At 40.1% G+C, this 19,617-nt stretch overlaps 1 protein-coding gene across 1 annotated transcript in view; it reads left to right on the forward strand.

Moving 5' to 3' along the window:
• PPM1F (protein phosphatase, Mg2+/Mn2+ dependent 1F) overlaps positions 1 to 19,611 on the forward strand; it is a 21,732-nt gene extending 2,121 nt beyond the window's left edge. Inside the window, exons 2-7 of the mRNA XM_057369031.1 lie at positions 6,708 to 6,838; positions 10,366 to 10,565; positions 11,636 to 11,824; positions 12,939 to 13,082; positions 13,989 to 14,082; positions 15,150 to 19,611. Coding sequence (XP_057225014.1) covers positions 6,708 to 6,838; positions 10,366 to 10,565; positions 11,636 to 11,824; positions 12,939 to 13,082; positions 13,989 to 14,082; positions 15,150 to 15,523 — 1,132 coding nt within the window. The 3' untranslated portion in view covers positions 15,524 to 19,611. The remainder of the gene's footprint in view (positions 1 to 6,707; positions 6,839 to 10,365; positions 10,566 to 11,635; positions 11,825 to 12,938; positions 13,083 to 13,988; positions 14,083 to 15,149) is intronic.
• Positions 19,612 to 19,617: the final 6 nt, after the last annotated feature.

The raw sequence follows: 19,617 nt of genomic DNA on the forward strand, positions 1-19,617 counted from the left end.
GGGGGAACGCAAAACTAACTAAAGAAAGTAAAGCAGAATTGAAGTGGAAATGCAGTGTTCTACTTATTTATCCTTCTTTTTGCAAAATATTTGTGAAAAGCAGAAATAGATAAGGAAAGTGTTTTTATAAATTGTCGTGGCTGGCTGCAGGCAGCTCTGTGTTTGGGTGTAGTGTAGTGAAGTGTCAAATGTAGGGATCTCTGCAGGTTTATAGCTCAGTTTTGGACTCCTATGACAACRAGGAACCTTATTTTGCAGTTGCAAAAAGGTTGCATTTTCCTCTTGGGTAGGCTGAGTTCTTGCATGTGGAGGAAAAGACTGGTACAGCCCAAGGCCAAGACAGGAATATTGTGTTTTRAAATTGCAGGCCTTCTTCTCATAATCCCTGTAATTAGGAACTAAATATGAAGTCTCTGTGTGAGAAATTGCCAACGTTATATTTTCTTTCCCATGTTTGCTACTGTAGATCAACTCAAAATGCTGCTTTGAAGGCTAAATGAACTTTTCCATTGTTGTGAATCCTCAATAACACAAATGAGAGAATAGTAAGGAAATAAGAGAAAGAAGCATGTTAAAAGTTTTAAGAAATGGAAAAATAAGGGGGAGGGCTGACATTAGAAGTCATTTAAATGTTTGAACAAAAGTTATTGAAGATGAATAAATGGTGCCAGATTAGTGACTGCCTGTGAGGTCATTGTAGTTGAGGTCCAGTGATCTGCAGGCTGTCATGGCAGCAGCATCCCAAACACATGGATGGCAACTCGGTGGAAAATACACACCCTCAAACAACACTGTGTCAGTCTATATAGGTTTAACACTATGGAGATGTTATTGGATGTACCTTGCTGACTTCTGGCATTGATGCTTGTTCTCTGTTTCCTGAATGTAAGATTTCTCTAACACTCCAGCATCACAGAATGTATTTTACATGGTGATTAGTTCTGATGAAGGATTTTTCTGTAGATCAAAGTGTTATTGGGAATCGAGTTTGACACACAGTTCTGCTGTTCTGCTTCTCATTTCTGTGTTGTCAGGTACTTCATTCACACGTGCACAGATGTGTGGGCCGTGCCCTGAAAGGCCCAAACCAATAAAGATCCAGAGCCACTAAAGATCCAGCAATATCCTCAGCTCATGAGACAACATATGGCAATGTTTAGCTTATTCTTCCAGTTGCTTGGAGGCACAAACCTTTGTGCCTTTGCAATGGGAACATTGTTCCTCTACTACCAACATGATTTCTCTTGAGAAGAGAATGGGCTAAGGAATAACATTAGTTGGGTCCARTGAGGAAACACCAGCTAAAACAGCAAACCACTTTTGCTCCCTGGCAGGCCTTGCCCCTAAATCACTAATCTGAAGCTTTGMAGATATTTCTACTTTGAATAGTTCRTTTAAATCAAGGGAACTGCCTGCTSCTAACTGCAGCTAAACACATACATAACATTTTGAAGAATTGGAGCAGGCTTAAGTAATTCTTGCTTTGCAGAATTTTAATTAACATACACTTTTGGGTAATAGCTGTGTTCTGATAGTCTGTGAAAATAGGTGATTGAGAATGAAGAGGCCATTAGTTATGTCCAAAGCTTTAGAAATTAACTTGAAATATTCCTGACTTTCCCTACAACAGAACATGAGATGAAATCAGACCCCCAAATATAGAAATTTTGTCTTCTCCTTGATAGGAGCTGAAACTTGTATGGCCATCCTGTGACATATCCAAAGAACAATGTRAAATTCCTGCAGCCTTCCTGTTTGAGACGATTTACTACAACAACAGTTAAGAGACTTGGGCTTCCTGTTCTGCCCCTTCCTAAGTGATCTGCTATTGCCTCAGCATCCTGTTTTGTATCTTTGTGCTTTACACTGYAGTGCTCACACCCAAGGTGTGGCCCTGGCATCTTTATTTCCAGCATTGCGTGCTTTTAGAGTAGTTAATTSAGCAATTCTGATATTTTTATGTTTTTACATGATTTATGCATGAGGAAGAGGAAGAGAAAATCTTACATTGCCTCTAATTTGCTGACTCTCTCCTTAAAACTCATTAGTCTCTTACTTTGTGAAAACTACTACCTACTGTGACCTCTGCTTTTAATAAATCCCCTAAAACTTAACTTCTTGATTGCTAATTTGTACCATTTATTGTAATGCACTGGTACTTCTCATTACTTGGGAAGATGTTTGCATATTTCGTTCTCGTAACCTGTGTGAAACACCCTTTCTGTTGTTGTTGCAAGATAAATACTCAATTTTGAAACGTGTTTAAGGTTTAATTGAAAAGTGGCTTTTATGGAATTAAGCCTCTCTCTCCTGTTCTCCTGTGTGGTTCTTCTTCCTGCTGAGAATGAAATGGAAGTAGCAGGTGACTCTTCATTGCACGTTTTGTATAAAAACTGTTCAGTAATGACTGAAGGGCCTGAACAGATGGATTCTGGATTCTAAAGCTGCTGCTTCTGTTAGTTTCATAAGAAAACTGGAAAAGCTGGGGARAACCTGCTTCGTGTAACCATAAGAGATGGAAATTCTGTGTGTGGCATWGTTTATGTATTTGTTTTGATTTCCTCTTGTTCATCTCCTTTAATGACCTGATGTCATTAACACAAGAAACAACTTCCTGTGCATTGTAGGATGTCAGATGTTCTCCCCTTAATGGATATATATTTGTACTTTTCTGGCCACCATCACCCTGGGAACTCTGGGTACTGCTCTAATAAATGCTAATGCTTAGAGCTGCTTGAGTGGAAACATTCTGTAGTTGATTATAAGAATAGAAAGGGAAATAAAAGTAGCAGATTGGGGAGAAAATACTGAATACAAGCAGCTTTTGTTTATGAGGAAACTTGTGACCTGCTATTATTTTGGCAGTGTGAGAGGATCTYTCACTTGCTGGAGAACTGCTGGCATTTGCAGATCTGCACTAAACCCAGTGCTGATAGAGCTGTAACATGCTAGAAACACACACGGAGCCCACGGTGACAGGCTTTGCTCCCGTGGCAGRGCTGTGCTGTGTGATCCTCTACTGTTACAGAGCCCATGGAGCAAATCAGGGCACAAATGTATCTTTCCTTGGCCATCAGGCAGTTGCAGCTGACTTATGCTAGAGCTTGTGCTAGCAGAGATAGCACTTCTTTTTTCCTAACATATGTGTATATGCAACTCTGAAAGGAAAAGAGGATTGTACAGGGCTGTTCTGGCCTGCAGTTACCACTGGTGGCGTGACAGCTAGTCTTTTGAAGTGAAATAAAATAGGTAACTAAATTGTATTGCAGCTAACAACAAGAGAAGTGAGTTCTGTTCTGTAATTCATGCCAAATCTAGAGTATGCAAAATACCATGGTTGCATTCTACTTCCGTGTGTAACTTTATTTTGGCCTAGAGGTATGTATATCAGCTGAAGCTTTGCATAGCTCCTTTTACCAGTACTGCATGTGTCCAGTAGTCCAGAATCYTTCAAGGAGGAGGGTGGCATATAAATKTAAGTGTGTTCTTTATTAGCGYAAGTATTACTTTACTCTTTAACTTRCATCTCTTATCTGTACTCAGGTTTTTGAGATGAGGTTGTAGTATACTRTGAGTGGCTGGAAGATATGAACTCCATGCTGCAGCCTCAGCTGGTGAAGCTGCAATGCCTCATCTGCACTGTTACAACATGTTTTAATTCTTTTTTAATATTTTTATTGTGGTCAAAACACACCCTTTATGTTAGCAAAGAAATAGCCTGCAGCAAAGAAATTCAAAGTCTGTTTACCACTAGCCTGTGTGTGCTAAGGCTGAGTCTTTAGTGTTGGTGTGTGTCATAGAAATGGGGCTGATGTGTTTTTTCCAAGAGTCTCTTAAAGTGCCATCCGTTGCATGTAACACACCCCACCAGCTTTCCTCTTCTTCCCAATACAGTTGGTTTTCCYCTTAGGAAACAGCTACAGTGTTCCTTCTGATTCGTGGAGATTAAATTATKCTTGGTTCAGCTCATCACCAGGGTGTCTTGGGCTTCTTTGAAGGGAAGATTTTAACAATGTGACATTCTTCTTTGCTTAAAGGAAAGGTTTGAAGTCTATAATGGTAATTGCAGTGGGTTTCTTTTGCACTGGTTGCCATAGGTACTGTGGCTGCTTCCAGATACTCTCCAGCCAAGTGAGACCTTGTAGCTCTCAACTAAAGGCAGCATTTCTTATTCTTTTTTAATGACACATTTTGTTAACTCTTCAAGGCTCTGATTTAGAAGATGAACTTAGAACTGGTGAACACTGAACCTGAATGAAAGATGCCATTCCTTGGAGCTCCATTTACCTGAGCCCAAGTAAAAACCAGTCTTGCTAATATGGTAAKGTTATAATAAAGAGTTTATAAAGTAATCACAAATATGTTGTGTTCAGAACTGAGATTGAACTAAATAGGTTGGGGTTTCTTTTTTAGACTTTTATCTTTTTTTAGTGTGTCAGAATCAATTGTTTGATGTTGCTGACTGCATAACAAAATCCCAATAAACAACCACTTTCTTGCAGATTTACAGAACTGTGGAGGGGGAGRAAATACATAGGCAGCAAAGCTGAATGAAGCATATCAGTGCTGAGGAATCRCTGAATTTCCTTTTTAGGAACTAGGTGGCAACTGGAAAAAGTTGCAGGATGTGACATAATTTGYAAACTTTGTTACAGACATCCTGTAAACAGAGGTTTATACAGGACTTGTCCATTGTAGCACTTAGTAGATTTCCTTTTGCTTAAGCTGCTTTTTATGGACCCAGTTTAGCAATCTGGACTCTGGAAAGCAGGAATCTGTGAAGTTTAAAATCAAAGTATTAGGCCCTCTTCTGATGCTGAGCTGTGAAACCAGGGTAGATTTTATTTTTTTCCTCCAATGTAGCAGAGGAATTCTGAAGATGTCTGAAGCTGTGACTCTCACTGTGCAGCTGAATGCATAGCTGTTTTCTTAATGTTTCTTGTCTCTATTCTTGGAGCTGAAACGTGCTTTGACTAAAGCTTCTGACTTTCAGCAGCATCAACAACACATCTGACATTGTTTGTAGGGCTTATATTTTCGTATTACTTTCTTTTTCTCTTATGCAAACAAGAACAGGAAGCAGGATTTTGGAGGGCGGGGGCTGCCATTTCTGTTTTGGATGTATTTTTTGCCTGACCTTTTAAAATGTTGTCTGTCAGTGTCAGAGCCTTTATAATTGAGCATTGTTACTTTAACTGAGCTGGGAAAGGAACTGACTCCCCTAAACATATTAGCCTTAAAAAAGAAATAAAAAGCCACATTCTGTTTTCCCTTGATGTGACATGACTGCAGCTAGCACTGAAAGGACTGCAAACACATTGCCATCTATTTGAAGTACCGAAATAACTCATTAAATTGGGCCGTCACTGCCACAGAATGTGTAGCATAAAGCAGGCCTGTGTTGGAGCCTGCTGACTGACACAATGCTTTCTGTTTGCTGCCACGGGAGGTACTCGTACACGGCTGTGAGGATGTGACAAGGCCTCTCTTTCAGGAGCACAATGGCAAAATGCATTTCAGCTTGTTGTCACAGGGATCTAAAACCCTGCGGTCTTCCCCTCCCTGCCCTTCTGTAGGCACAGACCAGTCATTGCTGAGCAACATCACAGACCAGTGGCTCCCGCCATTTCATACTCCCCAGCAAACCAGATTTATGCAGAACTTTCTAAATGTTTCCTGGCAAAACGGTCCTGTCCTTGACTTGCTGTAGTTGCCTTAATGTGGTATTTGCTTTGAACRTGTAATTTGATACTTTGTGAGAATCAAACACTCCATGAACCATGGATAAAGTGGCTTTTTATGGATGTTGATTCTTATTTTTCATTGTGCTCATAGAAAATGACTGGAACATGTGTTGTGTACTGTAGTTATTAGTGAGACTATAGTGAATATAAGAGTTACTTTGTAGTAGCCTCATTYTAGAGTTGCATGGGAGTTATTTGTTTACAGATCCAAAAGCATTATAGCAAGCATGTGCTTCTTATAATGCATGTGGGTTGAACAAAGCATTGAGTGATCAGTAGAGGGTGAGCAGATCATGTAGTGTTGTTGTCTTTTAGATGCCTACCTAAAACCTCCACCTAAATCACAAATCTTGGAGTCGCTTCTTATCCTAGTTCCCAGTCTCAACTCTTTGTACTTTTTTCCTGGATGGTTTCTTTGGRAAATTTCCAGTCAGAATAAACTGAATGATAAGGGCTGTAGTTTAGCACTAAGCATGACTTCTCATGAAAGGAAGGAGAATTCCAGGTAACCTTTGTAGAGATTCGCATCTACCACAATGTTGAGATCTTGTTACTGTCTGTGGTGAGACTGTTGACTGCAAGCAGGAAATGYTGTGTAGTGAGTAGAAACAAAATGTGTGTGTTTGGAGGCTGGAATTGAAGGTAGCAGTTCTCATCTGAGAGCTCAAGAGAAGGAGGTTCCATCTGTGACTGGAGTGTGAGGCAACAGTTTGAAAATATGATTCATACACTTCTTCCTCTTTGCATTCTTGAGAAAGCTGTTGTCTAACTGAGGATCTTACTAAAGATTTGTGTGAATAAATATTGAACATATGGTTTCCTCTACWAGTTTACTAATGAAGTTGGTATTATTCTRTGTGATGCTTTCTAAGTCTGAGGTCAACAGCCATACGCTGKTGAGGGTGTAGCTCAGTTTAAACTAATGCAGTCTATTTTGCTTTCCATTCCTTTTCTTACCAGCAGAGGTGTATYACCACTTCTTGCAGCATCATTGATCCATGCTGCAGTTGATGAAGTTCTTCAAACAGACTTGACTGAATTTAAGCTACAAAATGTGCCAACAGAAGGAGAAGGAGATGAGGAAAGGTTCACCTGTAAGTATRCTTTTTTTCCATCTGTGGTTTTCCCAGAGGCTGTTTGTCAGAAGACTTTGGTGTTTTGAAATGTTTCCCAGATTTATTTGGTTAGGCTGWCTGGCAAGCAGCAGTGAATGGAACTTCATTTGCTTTTGCTGTGTTTCTTTGGGATGAAAGGAAGCTGTGCTAGTTCTGCGGGCAACATGCAAACACAGTGTCTGAAGCCCTGACTGATCCTGTGGGTTGRCTTTCTGGAAAGGAAGAGTGTGCCYTYTTCCCTTTAGTAGGGTGAYMTTAGMTAATTACTCCTGTGTTTTGACATTGACATCACTACAGTTGCTGTACAGCCACAGCAACACCTTCAATTCACCCATATAAACTATCTTGCTTTTGTCTTGGCAGCCAGACTCTGGCTTCTCCACAACYTGAACATCCTGAACTCCCGATCTCTTTCTTGGCAAGTTTCTCAATAGTCTGTCTTTATCAATGATTTCTCTTCTTCCCACTCTTACCTGTAAAAGATGGGATGCTGAGGGAAGAAAAGCCTGATGCATGTGTCTGTTTTGATGCCTGCATTTTCTCCTGAGTGAACTGGAGAGAGAATAGACCTTGGTATCTGAGTACTGGGTTTGTGCCTTGTGTAACAGATGGTCCTACTGCATTTACGTGCTGAAGTGTTTAACATTAGACTTCACCAAACCTTCAGTCCCAGTGCCAAGAATTTAAATGGAGCAGGATGCAGGCAGAGTAGGAGATAAAATTGGAGAGGGATGTCTTAGGCAAACCAGTCTGTTCTGTAAGAGGAAATACTCATCCTTCCATTTCCCTGCGATGAATTGAGAGGCAGTTCCTTGTGCCCCTAACAGAGCACTGCAATGGCCAGGATATGACACTTYCCAGAAGCCTCTTTCAGCATTCACATCCAAGTCTGAAACAGCAGGAGGGGGAACTCAGTTAATTAAGTCATGCTGCACCCTGATTATGTCATCCCTCACCTTAGTGGTTGTGCCTTCACTTACTGCAGCTAACCTGGCCCGGGTCAGGATTCTGCCTTGAGGGGAAGCTGGCAAATACGAGATGAGCGTGACCAGRTCACTGTAGCCTCTACAGGAAGATCAGAAGCAGCATATTGTAACTCACCTAGAATAATTGCGTAGGCTTTCACAAAGCAGTTGGAAACTCTTAGCAGAGCATCCTGCAGTCACTCTGCTGCAGACTCTTTGTTGAGTACCATGTAATTATCTTTGAGGTGAACTRTAGCAGTAAGGTAAGACATGAACTGCTATATATTTGTGAGCCTAGGATTACCGTTTGTCATTCTGGGTCTTATGTAAAGCTTGGGCCCACAACCAAAGCAAACCCTATCTGCATGATAAAGAAATAATGTTTAGAAACAGTGAGTAATGAAGAACTTGATAGGACTCAAACAAGCATCTAATATCTCTGGTTACTATATGTTGCGGTCATTTGTAGAGTATTCAGGCTGCTGTTTTACTCTGAAGGCCATAAAGATAGGACTGAAGTCTACTTTTAAGATAGCACAGGCAAAGTTGAAAAATTGTTGGATAAGTTTAATGTTGAACTAGTTCACATTCTCTCTCACTATTCCTTGTTGACAAGTGGCCCAGAATCCTCCCTGTTCTGATGGTTGAAACCTTCTTTAATTTCCATTTTACATATTCCTGTCTTATTTTGTTTCTTCGTTCTTGTGTCACCATTGCCATTTAGATCAAATSTCTATTGAGCATTCATTTCCCTCTCAAACAGGATGGAAATCTTCTCATTGTTCGGATACTTGCATTGCCTGATCTCAACAAGGAACAGCTACTTTAAAGGCCTTCATTTTTCTGCACCCATGGACTGTGCTTGTTTTCCCCTATCTTGTACTGGCTATTACATCACTATAACTGTACAACRAGAAGGAAAGATGTTCTTTGTGCTACAGCACTATATGGACTSTCTTCCTGCACTGCAGTAAAAATTGCCAAAAAAAAGGCATTATTGGAATGAAAAAGAAGTGATTATATAAAAGCAGCATGGGGGGTGGTGTGTGTGCACGTGTGAATGCCACTGTTTGTGGTACACTGCAGAAGCATTTCTGCTGCTGAGGTACAAAATTCTTTGTCAGACTTCACAAGCTTAATATTTAAACTGCAAKATGTGCCTTCTGGTCAGTATTATTCCAGACATTTACAAATATGTAAACTAATAGCTGTGGACAAGGCTGTCTAAGATGCTGTCCTATTTAGTTATTTTATATATGGGATGATTTAATATTTAAATATTTTAATAGCTTGCCCATTAACACCTACACATTAAGCAAGTCAAAAGTAATTTTGGTTAATAAGTAGTGGCTGTTAATCTGTGTGTTGTAATTTAAGCTTTCAATCTCCAAGCCCAGAGATGCATCTGAAGCTGGTCAGTCACTGTTGCTGAGAAAAAAAAATGGTTGAGAACCAGGAGTTAGAAAAAGAAATTCTGGGGAAGTATTAATGCTAGCAGTGTTAGCAGSAGTCAGGATAAAATGGTTATGGGAAGGATAGTTCATGGACTGCAGTCCTTTAGAATATACCTTAATGACCAGCAAATTATTTTTGTTCTATCAATGTTCTTTTAAGTGTGTTTTGAAGTTAGTTGATTTAGCATTGAGGCAGATTTCCTACTCAAATAACAAGCTTTAAATTGCTACCTGTTTGGTTGGAGACTGTTGCAAAGCTAGACACAATGGCAAGCACCAAGCCATTCAGTCTGATGAACAATAGGTTTGGATTAATTGATCTTTGGGATCYATCCAGAAAAGGATTTGAGTGTCTGGCTGGAGCTTTTCACACTATGCCCAATGGGTGTTTGCAGTTCTGCTCTGTAATGACAAAGCYGGAGAGTAGCGGAAGTGTTCTGTCCCTCCAACTCCTACAACCATGAGTATTTAAAAAGATAAAGATAACAGCTTAAAGTTCTAATCTGTTCAGCTCARCTGTGAGTTGAGCTATTGACCTCAGCAAAACATTCTCAGACTTCCTTGTTTTTTCAGTGAAAGTGGTTCAGTAGGACATAACCTGACCCAAAGCCATGCCAGTGCTTTTTCAACCCTTGTGTCCAAGACAACAGCAATCTCATCTTGCAGGTTTTTCTGCCCACTTGATGGTTCCCTTTATTTTTCAATGGGGATGAACTCCTACTACTATATCTTACTAATTTTACTTACATAATAATATTTATATCTAATATGCTAGACTGATGTTTTTTTTTAGGATCTTTATGATTTTTATAGTGTAAGCACCTGCTTGATAAGCCTCTATTCTAAAAAAGAACTAGCAAGTAAAGAAGCTGGTATTATCATTAATGTTATGCTGTTTTCCATTGCAACTTTCTCTCCACATTATTCTCAGGACCTCATTTTAATTCTTGCAGAGCCTGTAAAGGCAGAGTGCTGCATGTGTGTATGTAGCTGYAGGGAAAGAAACTTGAAGGAAAGACAGGTCAAAAGATGTGGTAGTGTAGGAAAGTGGGACACAGCAGTTACTGTTTTGTCTCTGTGCTGTCAGTGCTGGATGGGGAGTCGCTGCAGCGCTGCTTTTTTAACAAGCTGCGGGATGTGTGCTCCGAGTGGCAGAARCAGCTGCCACCACTGAGGCCACTGACACGGTTCCTGCTGGTGTCCATCCACGCCATCCGCAACGCTCGGCGCAAGATGGAGGATCGCCACGTCCTGCTCCCGGAGTTCAATCAGCTCTTTGGTCTATCAGTAAGTCTGSACACAGTGGGGAAGGCTGGCTGGGCAGCTTTTTAGCATTGCTGTAAGCACAGGCCTGGTGATGGATGATCTGTGAATTTGTTGCCATAAGTTATTTATYGTGTCTGCACTGGAGCAAGGACTTAGTGACTCACATTGCTGGGGGCCAACTACTGCCCTGATAAAGAAGTGATGCGGGAAGGATCTTGTGACTTTGGGATTCATGACATAAGTTATGATACAGGGAGATAGGAAGTTCACCTAGTGTTATGTTGCTGTCACAATATTCTTGTGRCTGATACAACATATATATTGATGGAGAGCAGCCCTGAGGAGTAGGACTTGGGGGTGTTTGTTAATGGGAAGCTCYGTGTGACCCAGCAATGTGTCCCTGCAGCCCAGAAAGACAAACGTGTCCTGGACTGCATGAAAAGCARTGAGGGCAGCAGGCTGAGGGAGMGGATCYTGCCCCTCTGCTCTGTTCTGGTGAGACCCCATCTGCAGAGGACCCACTTTAGGACCTACTACATAAAAATGAACTGTACCTGCTAGGAGTGGGTCCAGAGGAAGCCACAAAGATGATGAGAGGGCTGGAGYACCTCTGCTGTGAAGACAGGCTKAGAGAGTTGAGGTTGTTCAGCCTGGAGAAGAGAAGGCTCTGGGGACRTATTATAGAAATTTCCAGTGCTTTAAAGGRCTACAAGAGAGGGGCTTGGAGCAACCTGAGCTAGCGGGGCTGGAACAAGAAGCYTTCAACCCAACCATTCTATGATATTAAGTACAGAAAGAGGGAGTTGTACAAGTGCCARTTCATGAAACTGCCAGGGGCCTACATAACCAGCAGCCTGCTGCTTCAATTCCGGTTATTTTCAAGGGCATTAAGTGACTAACAGCAAACAAAGAAAAGTAATTTGCCTGCAAAATACCCATATTGTCMATTTTTGTRCACATGTAAACAGACTTAAATTGCYGTTTGTATGGAAGAAAGCCCTGAATAAAGAATCTTTGCTTGTTGGTACCAGTCTGTGAGCTATTTTGGTTTTGAACATGAATGTCTTCCCCTCTCTCCCTGCCTGCAAAAGGATGATGTTGATCGAGCTTACTTTGCTGTGTTTGATGGCCATGGTGGAGTGGATGCTGCCAATTACTCAGCTACCCACTTACATGTGAACGTTGGGTTACATGAAGAGATTGTTAAGAATCCAGCTGAGGCCTTGAAATGCTCTTTCCAGAAGACAGATGAAATGTTTCTTTTTAAAGCCAAAAGAGAGGTGAGTGGGTAGAGATTAATTCCATTGTATTTGTCCAACAGTTCTCAATGTTATTTAATGTGGTATTATCCAGAAAATTCTGACAGTACAGTTTATTTGAATCACTGACTTCTTTATGAAATTATGCTACGTATAAAGGTTGTGTTTGATCAAATTATTTCTTATTTTGAGGAAAACCAGTGCTTGGGAATTCAAGATGAGTAATTGAAATGAAGTGCTAAAGTGACTTAAATGATTCTGACATACCAATTATTTCAGACAATACTGGTGCCTCTTTGTCTAAATCGGGCAKCCTCTAGATGTTCTGTTGTCCTGCCTCTTACCTGGAAAAGAGCTTTCTCCCTTCCTATAATCTGGTTGCTATCTTCCTCTTTCTTGTCCCACCATTAGTGTTGCTGGTGGTTGTAAGTGAAAAATGTGTTCTATGACTTAAATCAGACTCCTCAGTTCATTAAACTTATTGATCATCTTTGAATTGAGTTGGTAAATGAACATTTTTTTCTTCACATCTATGTTACACAGTTTGAGAACTATTATAGCAGTATAAATATCTTCATTTCTGTAAGTGAGGTATGAAAGAGGGACCAGCATTTTCATGAGGTCTGACTCTCACTAGTCTGTACAGGGAATCTAGGACAGTTAGATTTTTTTCCTTTGTTGACATTCTACTTTAAATACCCAAGGATAAAGGGGGCTGTGTGGAGAAAGATATCTATAGTTGCTAGTGTTAGAATAGAGAATGTGAAGGGTATAGGGGAGACCTGTGTGTGTTTGTGAAATGTTCATTCTACTGAAATTCAGATCCTCTTGCCTTTCTGCATGTGGCTGTTTTAAACAACAGGGCTCTTAGTCTCCTACATCAGTTTTGGAATTAATAGCAAGAGAAGGAAGAACATAAGAGACAATATTAATCATCTGCATACTAGAAAATATGCTTATAAATAGTTTATTTCAAGTCTCTTTCCTATCTTGTACCTTTCTTTCGGGTACCAGAATTAGGATTAATAGGTCTAATCTACTTAGTTTAGTGTGATTAAACCTGTTTTCAATATTGCCATGTATCCTAGTGTAGCTTGTTGAATATTCACCTGACACAGCTGTTTTCCYTCTGTAGAAGCTGCGGAGTGGCACAACAGGCGTGTCTGCATTGATTGTAGGGAACAAGCTACACATAGCATGGCTGGGGGACTCTCAGGTGATGCTTGTGCAGCAAGGGAAAGCTGTGACATTAATGGAACCTCACAAACCAGAAAGAGAAGTAAGTCTGACTTGTTTTTTCCTCTTAAGTGTGTCATGTCAGATTCTCTCTTGAAACCTTTYGGAGTCAAGCTTTTTTAAATGTTTGGTGCTTTACATAATTACATGCATCGTGTGGTAGGATGAATGGAATTAACAATTTCTTGTTTTGCATCCACTTTTGTGTCTTGACAAGGTGATCCCTACACCTTGCCTGCTTAAAAGTATTAATGAGTAGTACTGATAGTCCTGACTTCAGTTCCTGCTCAGACTGTCTGTTCAAAATTTGCAGTAATTAAAGACTTCCGCAGGATTTTTGTTTGTGAATTTTTATCTGCCTCTTACAAAGTGTCTTAGTAATTTGAGATTTAGAGCAGTTTAAAATGTTAGCATAATGCAAGTCTTTTATTGTATGCAGTACTGTTGTTTAAAAGCTAAAGCCAATCTACTGGCCTAACTGGCTTAAAGTGTATTGCATTTCCTATMTATTTTAAATAGCCAGGTATTTTATTTCATTAAATTGGATGGGCACCTTGCAAGTTTACCTGGCATTGCATGACCCTTTGCCTTCATTGCATAAATATTTGTAATAACTGAGTAGTTAAAGGTGCAAAGGCTATTGTTACTTAGCCTAATTATCATGTATTGATTCTGAATATTTATATATTGACCCAATTCTTGTATGGAATGGGAAGACATGGCAGGAAAATTTACTCATCCATATGGAAAAGGATATGGTGATACAAAAACTTGAGAATTCTGCTTTTGTGTGGACAAGCCAGAGCAGGGGTGGAAAGTAGTTGCTTGTTTCCAGTAATCCTAAGTGCCTGTTACTGTGCTAAATTCTAATATGTGTATTTGCTATACGCATTGTAGAAGTACAGAASCTGCTGGAGCAACATAAAAAATATATTCCACTGTTTTTCAGGATGAGAGAGCACGGATTGAGACTCTGGGTGGCTGTGTGACCTATATGGACTGCTGGCGGGTTAATGGTACCTTGGCTGTTTCCAGAGCAATTGGTGAGAAACACCATCACATTCAAGCACTCCACCTGAGACTGTTTGCTGTAAATGGTGTCTTGTTCAGCATCAAACCAATAGTAAACAACTTRCTGTCCTTTCCATAAGGCAAGGCTTACATGGCTTGCAGCTACATCATCTTTTACCATGAGCATAGAATGTTTTCTTTTGCRTACTAGCTGTGATAGTCCCTTTTTTTCCCCTACTACTTAGTTTTTTTTGCTTCTTATAAATGCCTAAACTACTGTAATGTTTTACAGTAGTTTAACAAATGTGCAGCATTTAATTTGTAAAAGGGGAGGAAGCAAGAAATGCTTATCTAGCCTTTATATGCTTGAATGTCTGATTTGTGAGGTTTTTTTTTTGTCCACTTTAATATGAATGTATCTTTCTCCTGATTGCAGATCTTTCTGCTTAAGTCAAATCACTGCATTCTCCTTCAATATTCAGCAATTTGGGGCTTTTTAATTGTAGTATTCTTACAATCTTATTAAACAAACTTACTTTRCTAATTGCCAATTAGGGTAAAAAGAGAAAAAAAACCTGGACAATATAGTAGATATATGTAATGTATGAGTGGAAGCAGATTAGTATGGAATTTATATAATGCTATTTGGATCAGTAACAACCCATGTTTAGTAAGYATATCCATATAAAACTGATAAGCTRAACACAATGAGTAGATTSTTAGGGCATTGTGTATATCTGGATAGCTAAAAAATCTTATTTTCATGGCATTTTGAAGGCTGTACAAGAGGCACAYCTGCAAAATGAAGGCCTATCTCCTTGCACAAATATATTTCTGAGAGAAAAAAATTTCCTGAATATTAGAGGAACATAAATTTCAGTAACTCCTTAGAAATCCACTGAATTGAGGTAGGTTTGAAGTGTTCTTAAAGAAAAAAAAAGTCTTCCATGCCTATTCCATAGCTTTTGTCTATTCTTGTCCTGCACCAGGTAGCTCTAAAACATGATCTGGCTGTCCTTGAGAATGATAAAAGTAATTGGTGGGTGAAGAACAGTTTCCATCTGAAGTAATAAAGCCTTTGCTTTTTTGTTTGTGCCAGGTGACATATGCCAGAAGCCCTACATCTCTGGTGATGCAGATGGAGATTCCTTCGAGCTGACTGGCTCAGAAGATTACTTGCTCCTTGCCTGTGATGGATTCTTTGATTCCATCAAGCCCCATGAGGTTGTAGACTTGGTCCTGGATCATTTGATGCAGACCAAAGGAGTGGGGCTCAACGCAGCAGAAAGACTGGTGGCTGCTGCCAAGGAAAATGGATCCAGTGACAATATCACTGTTCTGGTGGTGTTCTTGARGGATCCTCAGGACATCCTGGCAGACTGTCTCAGAGACTCCAAGAGCCCTAGGGCTGATGATGATGCTCAGAGCTCACCCTTTAACTTCCTCAGCTGCGAGGCAGCAGCCACACAGTGACAGAATCTSTGTAGTCCAGAATGTTCAAGTGAGTTCATGTAAGGAACTGCTTTCCACTGAAGAAGCCTCTAATACAGTAGGCAAAATGTATCAGGAAAAAATGACAAATGGACAAACACGGAACAGAAAGGCAAGACCCCTTTTACTCAGTTCCCATTTGTCTTTTCCTTCTCCCTTTCTTCCCCCTCCCCTCAAAAAACATTGAGCAGATGTGGAGACTTGTACAGCTATTCATCTCTGGGAGCAGCACTAAAGTGTGTCCCAGGGCTGCTGGTCACATTTCTCTGCCCTGGAAGTGGTAAGAAACCATAATAGGTATAAGCTAATGGATGAGAATATGCATTTCATTAATTCTGAGTGAAAATTTAAATTAGTGCTTCAAAAAAGCACTGTTATGTTGTACTTAACTGTGATGTTACTTTGGAGGTTGGAGGGGAGAGCTGTCCCCACCACAGAAAAGCTTCTTCCTGTGTGTGTTCTGTAGGAACAGGCTCGGGGTGTAGGGACTGGGTGACACCAGTGTGCTGTGTAAGGTGCTTTTGGTTTGTACCAAAGATACTACAAGAATGATGCGGCCTCTTTATTCAAACAGAAACGTTTTGTGTGTATGGGGAGGAGAAAATGAAACAGGATACTCCAGAAAAAGCAGGGAAACTACCTAGAAATATCCCAGGGAAAATGATAGAAAATCAACTGCTTTCTGGGATGCTCTGGTTTATAAACTGGAATCTGATATTTAACTGCACTGGATTATTTCTCKCTAACAAACATGTTTATTGGTTATTTGGCAACCTGCAAAGAAAGACCCCTCTTGTGGTGTTTGAGAGAGATCTTAATGGTTTGTGTGCTCARGCAGRTAAATGTGTTCTTCCTGCCACTATTTTGTGTGCTATAACAAAGGAGAAATTTATTTTTATTGTGTTTGTTTATTTTCTGAATTTTACATTTGGAGGAATGTTTTGCAGTGTTACTTTATTTTGTTGTGTTTTTTATTTAAACTGGAATTCTAAAGTGGCTCTGTCTTCATTATCTGGTGTAAAAAAACTGACAACCCTCAAGTGCCTTAAATATTTCACCCAAGGATTGCTGGCTGCCTGTCCTATTCTGGTGAGCCAGTTCCTGGTTTTTAAATGTGACTTTTTCATTAATGCACTTAAATGTTTCCATTTTGTGAATTATTTTAGTGGTAACTAGGTTTCGAGAAAACATCTCTTTCATTGTTGCCAAATGTTGTGGCTTGTAGTAAAAGCTTCAGTGTGACTTTACTCCCTGCCCTGTGCAAAAAGCTCTAAATGGCTAATCATAAAGTAACAATCTGAGTAATTAGTAATTTAAAATCAAGTAACTTCTGTCCTTCACAAGAAAATTTAGTGACACAAACTAGAAACAGTTTAGTAACACTTTTTGTTAAAGGAAGTTAATTTGGCCRCACTTGAGGAACCTTTTGGTTCTGAATAACTTTCTAAGGAACTGTGAAGCTCAGAAGATGAAAGAATTGTAATGAATATGTGGGGTGTTTCACAACTGCTCTATTCATGACCGTGCTAGAGCCTCTGGTTGTGTTTTGTCTTGCCTGGCTAGCGGGGCTCAACAAGATCTGAAGGCTCAATGGTAAATTTGYTATTAATTTCAGTGTCTAAACAAAAAGTGCTTTGCATCTGGCAGCAAGATTGTATGCCGCATTTAGAAGCACATGTCGTTGCAATATGTCAGTCCTGTTGGTTAAAATATGGTGAGCATTAATGTTGCTTAGGGAGGAAGTTTAGGTGGAAGAGCTGGGATGGCTCAGAGGAAGAACAGAGCAGCGCTGTCTGTGTCTGCAGTCTCTGGATCCTTTGCTGATGTGACCCGAGGTGTTTACTGGAATTACTGTGGAAGATCCTGCAGTTTTTAATGTWGGAGCCCCTCAGTGAGCTCCTCTCACTACACAGCAGCTCAGACAGTGCCTGCCTTGTTTTGTCACAGGAGCTGTTCTACTAAGAAGGTTGTAAGCAGTTTTCCATCCTTTGTTTTGGTGTCCTAAAAGATCCGTGGAAGGATTTCCATTATGGCAGCCTGTGGGGTGGACATCAATGTTTGTAGTGAACCTACTCCAGTTAAGGAAGTCCTTAAACTTGTGCAGTAATGCCTTTGGATTTATCAACTCATGTTGCTTTGATTTCTAGCCCAGATATTCTGTGCTAAATCCTGATGACCACTAGTGCCTCTTGGTATCTTTGAAATAGTTATTAGTATAGTAAAAATCATGCAGAATTGTTTGATTTCATTGCTATCTGAGGTTTATCYGGGGAGGTAGAAGCTATTGTATTTATGAAGGGGAGTGTGAAATGTTGGTAGGTCCGTGGTATGGTTTAGTTCCTGAAATTTGCCAGATTTCCTGAAAGATGGAGGTGAATGAACAGGCCAAACTCTTTGTAATGATTCTTTTACTTCAATCTTTATGGGCAGATTTGCATTACAGAGGAAAGAAGGTCTTTTGAAGGATGCCTGCAGCTATGTGAGAATATCCTTTTTTGTTTCAAATTTGATAATTTCTGTTTTATGGGAGCTAAGTGAAGTGGGCCTTTAGAAAGCTCTCTGTGGCGATCACGAAATCTAATTCTCAAGCAATGCTCTAGGGAAGAAATTCTGCATTCTGAGAAGCTGTTCCCTTAYAGGTGTGTTATTCTGACTGACATAGTACTTTATTTCTTTGAGATATAAATGGATAGGCACAGTCTTTGAGAATTCATACAGATTGCAGTGTGGATTAWAAGCAATTTCTCATTTTCTGAGACTTTTTGCTAGCTTTAAAAAGTCTGGTCAGGTCTGCAGAATTTGCRATGGATCCAAAAAGGCAGTTTGTATCCCATCACTAGAATAAGTAATTCCTARCATGTCATCTACAGGAAAATCCCAAATACTGTTTGGGCGGAAGCTGTGGAAATTAGCTGAAGGATTTAAGACAAATGATAAATAATTTTTATGTCTTTCTAGACTCCAAATAAATGTCTGCTGCTGCATTTTTAGCACTCAGCAGAAGAAAAACTGRCCTTCAAAGGAGCCTGAATTTCTAAAACAGAGCACTTAAATTCTTTTGTTGTTTGATTGGACACTGGCTTCAGTTGTTCTGCTTTGTAGTTATCCAACATCACTTCTGCTGATGGGTAAATCATGCTTCTACCTTCCCTTCCTTTTCCCATCCTTTCTTACATAGACACACACCTAAGGCTGTGAATATTCTGGGTCTGACAGAGACAAGACKAAAATTTTACAAATTACATTTGTGGGGGGTTCGTTTTGGCTTTTTTTTTGGAGAATACAGATGATAGAAATGCTGGAAAATTTTTAGAACAGAGGGAGATTAAGTAAAATCCACCCTCTGAGTGATGGAGGAGTGAAAGAGAGAGACAGGAATGCATTTAAGTATTATTAATGCCTATTTTAAAAAGGAAGTGGGCTGGAAAATAGAGCTACAAATGTCAGTTCTTTAGAGCGAAATACCAGTGCTTGAAAGAATTAGAAACACACCCATTAAAAAGGCAGAGCTCAGCTGTGGTAACTCTGTCTTCAAAGAGCCAAGGAAGRAATGGCACTAAAAGTGTCCAGGGTGACTTACTGTGACCCCTCAGTGCTGCCTTGGAAGCTAATGCTACTAAATGGATTTTTGCAAACAGCCTCCCATGTAAAGCAGTGCTAAGAGGGAGCACCCAGCCTCTGCAGGTCCTGGTCACTGTGCAAGTGCTGCCGTGAGTAAACGTGGAGTGTGTTAATGAGTGGAGGGGATGGTGAGCCCTGAAGATGAGTAATTGGGCACGGAGTGGTTACAGCAGAGTTGGCAGTTGAGTAGTGTTAATCACACTGATGACTTTAATAGCATTTAATAGACACTTATTTCAATTCAAAGTCTGATGYGATGCTGCTCTTTTAAAAAGCATTTCCAGTGCCATTAACTTTCTGTCATGAGAAGCCACTAAAATTTCCATTTTTTTGTCAGATGTTGGGAAAAGTGCTTCTCTTGTTTTCTGAATTCTGGAGATAAGTTGGCTGCACTAGAAAACCTGTTTACAGTTGATAGCTTAAATCAGTTCTTTGGGGTTGAAGCTTCCCTCCCA

Source organism: Malurus melanocephalus, unplaced genomic scaffold (assembly GCF_030028575.1).
Source record: "Malurus melanocephalus ecotype Western Australia unplaced genomic scaffold, MMel_1.1 scaffold_102, whole genome shotgun sequence".
NCBI classification, from domain to species: domain Eukaryota; kingdom Metazoa; phylum Chordata; class Aves; order Passeriformes; family Maluridae; genus Malurus; species Malurus melanocephalus.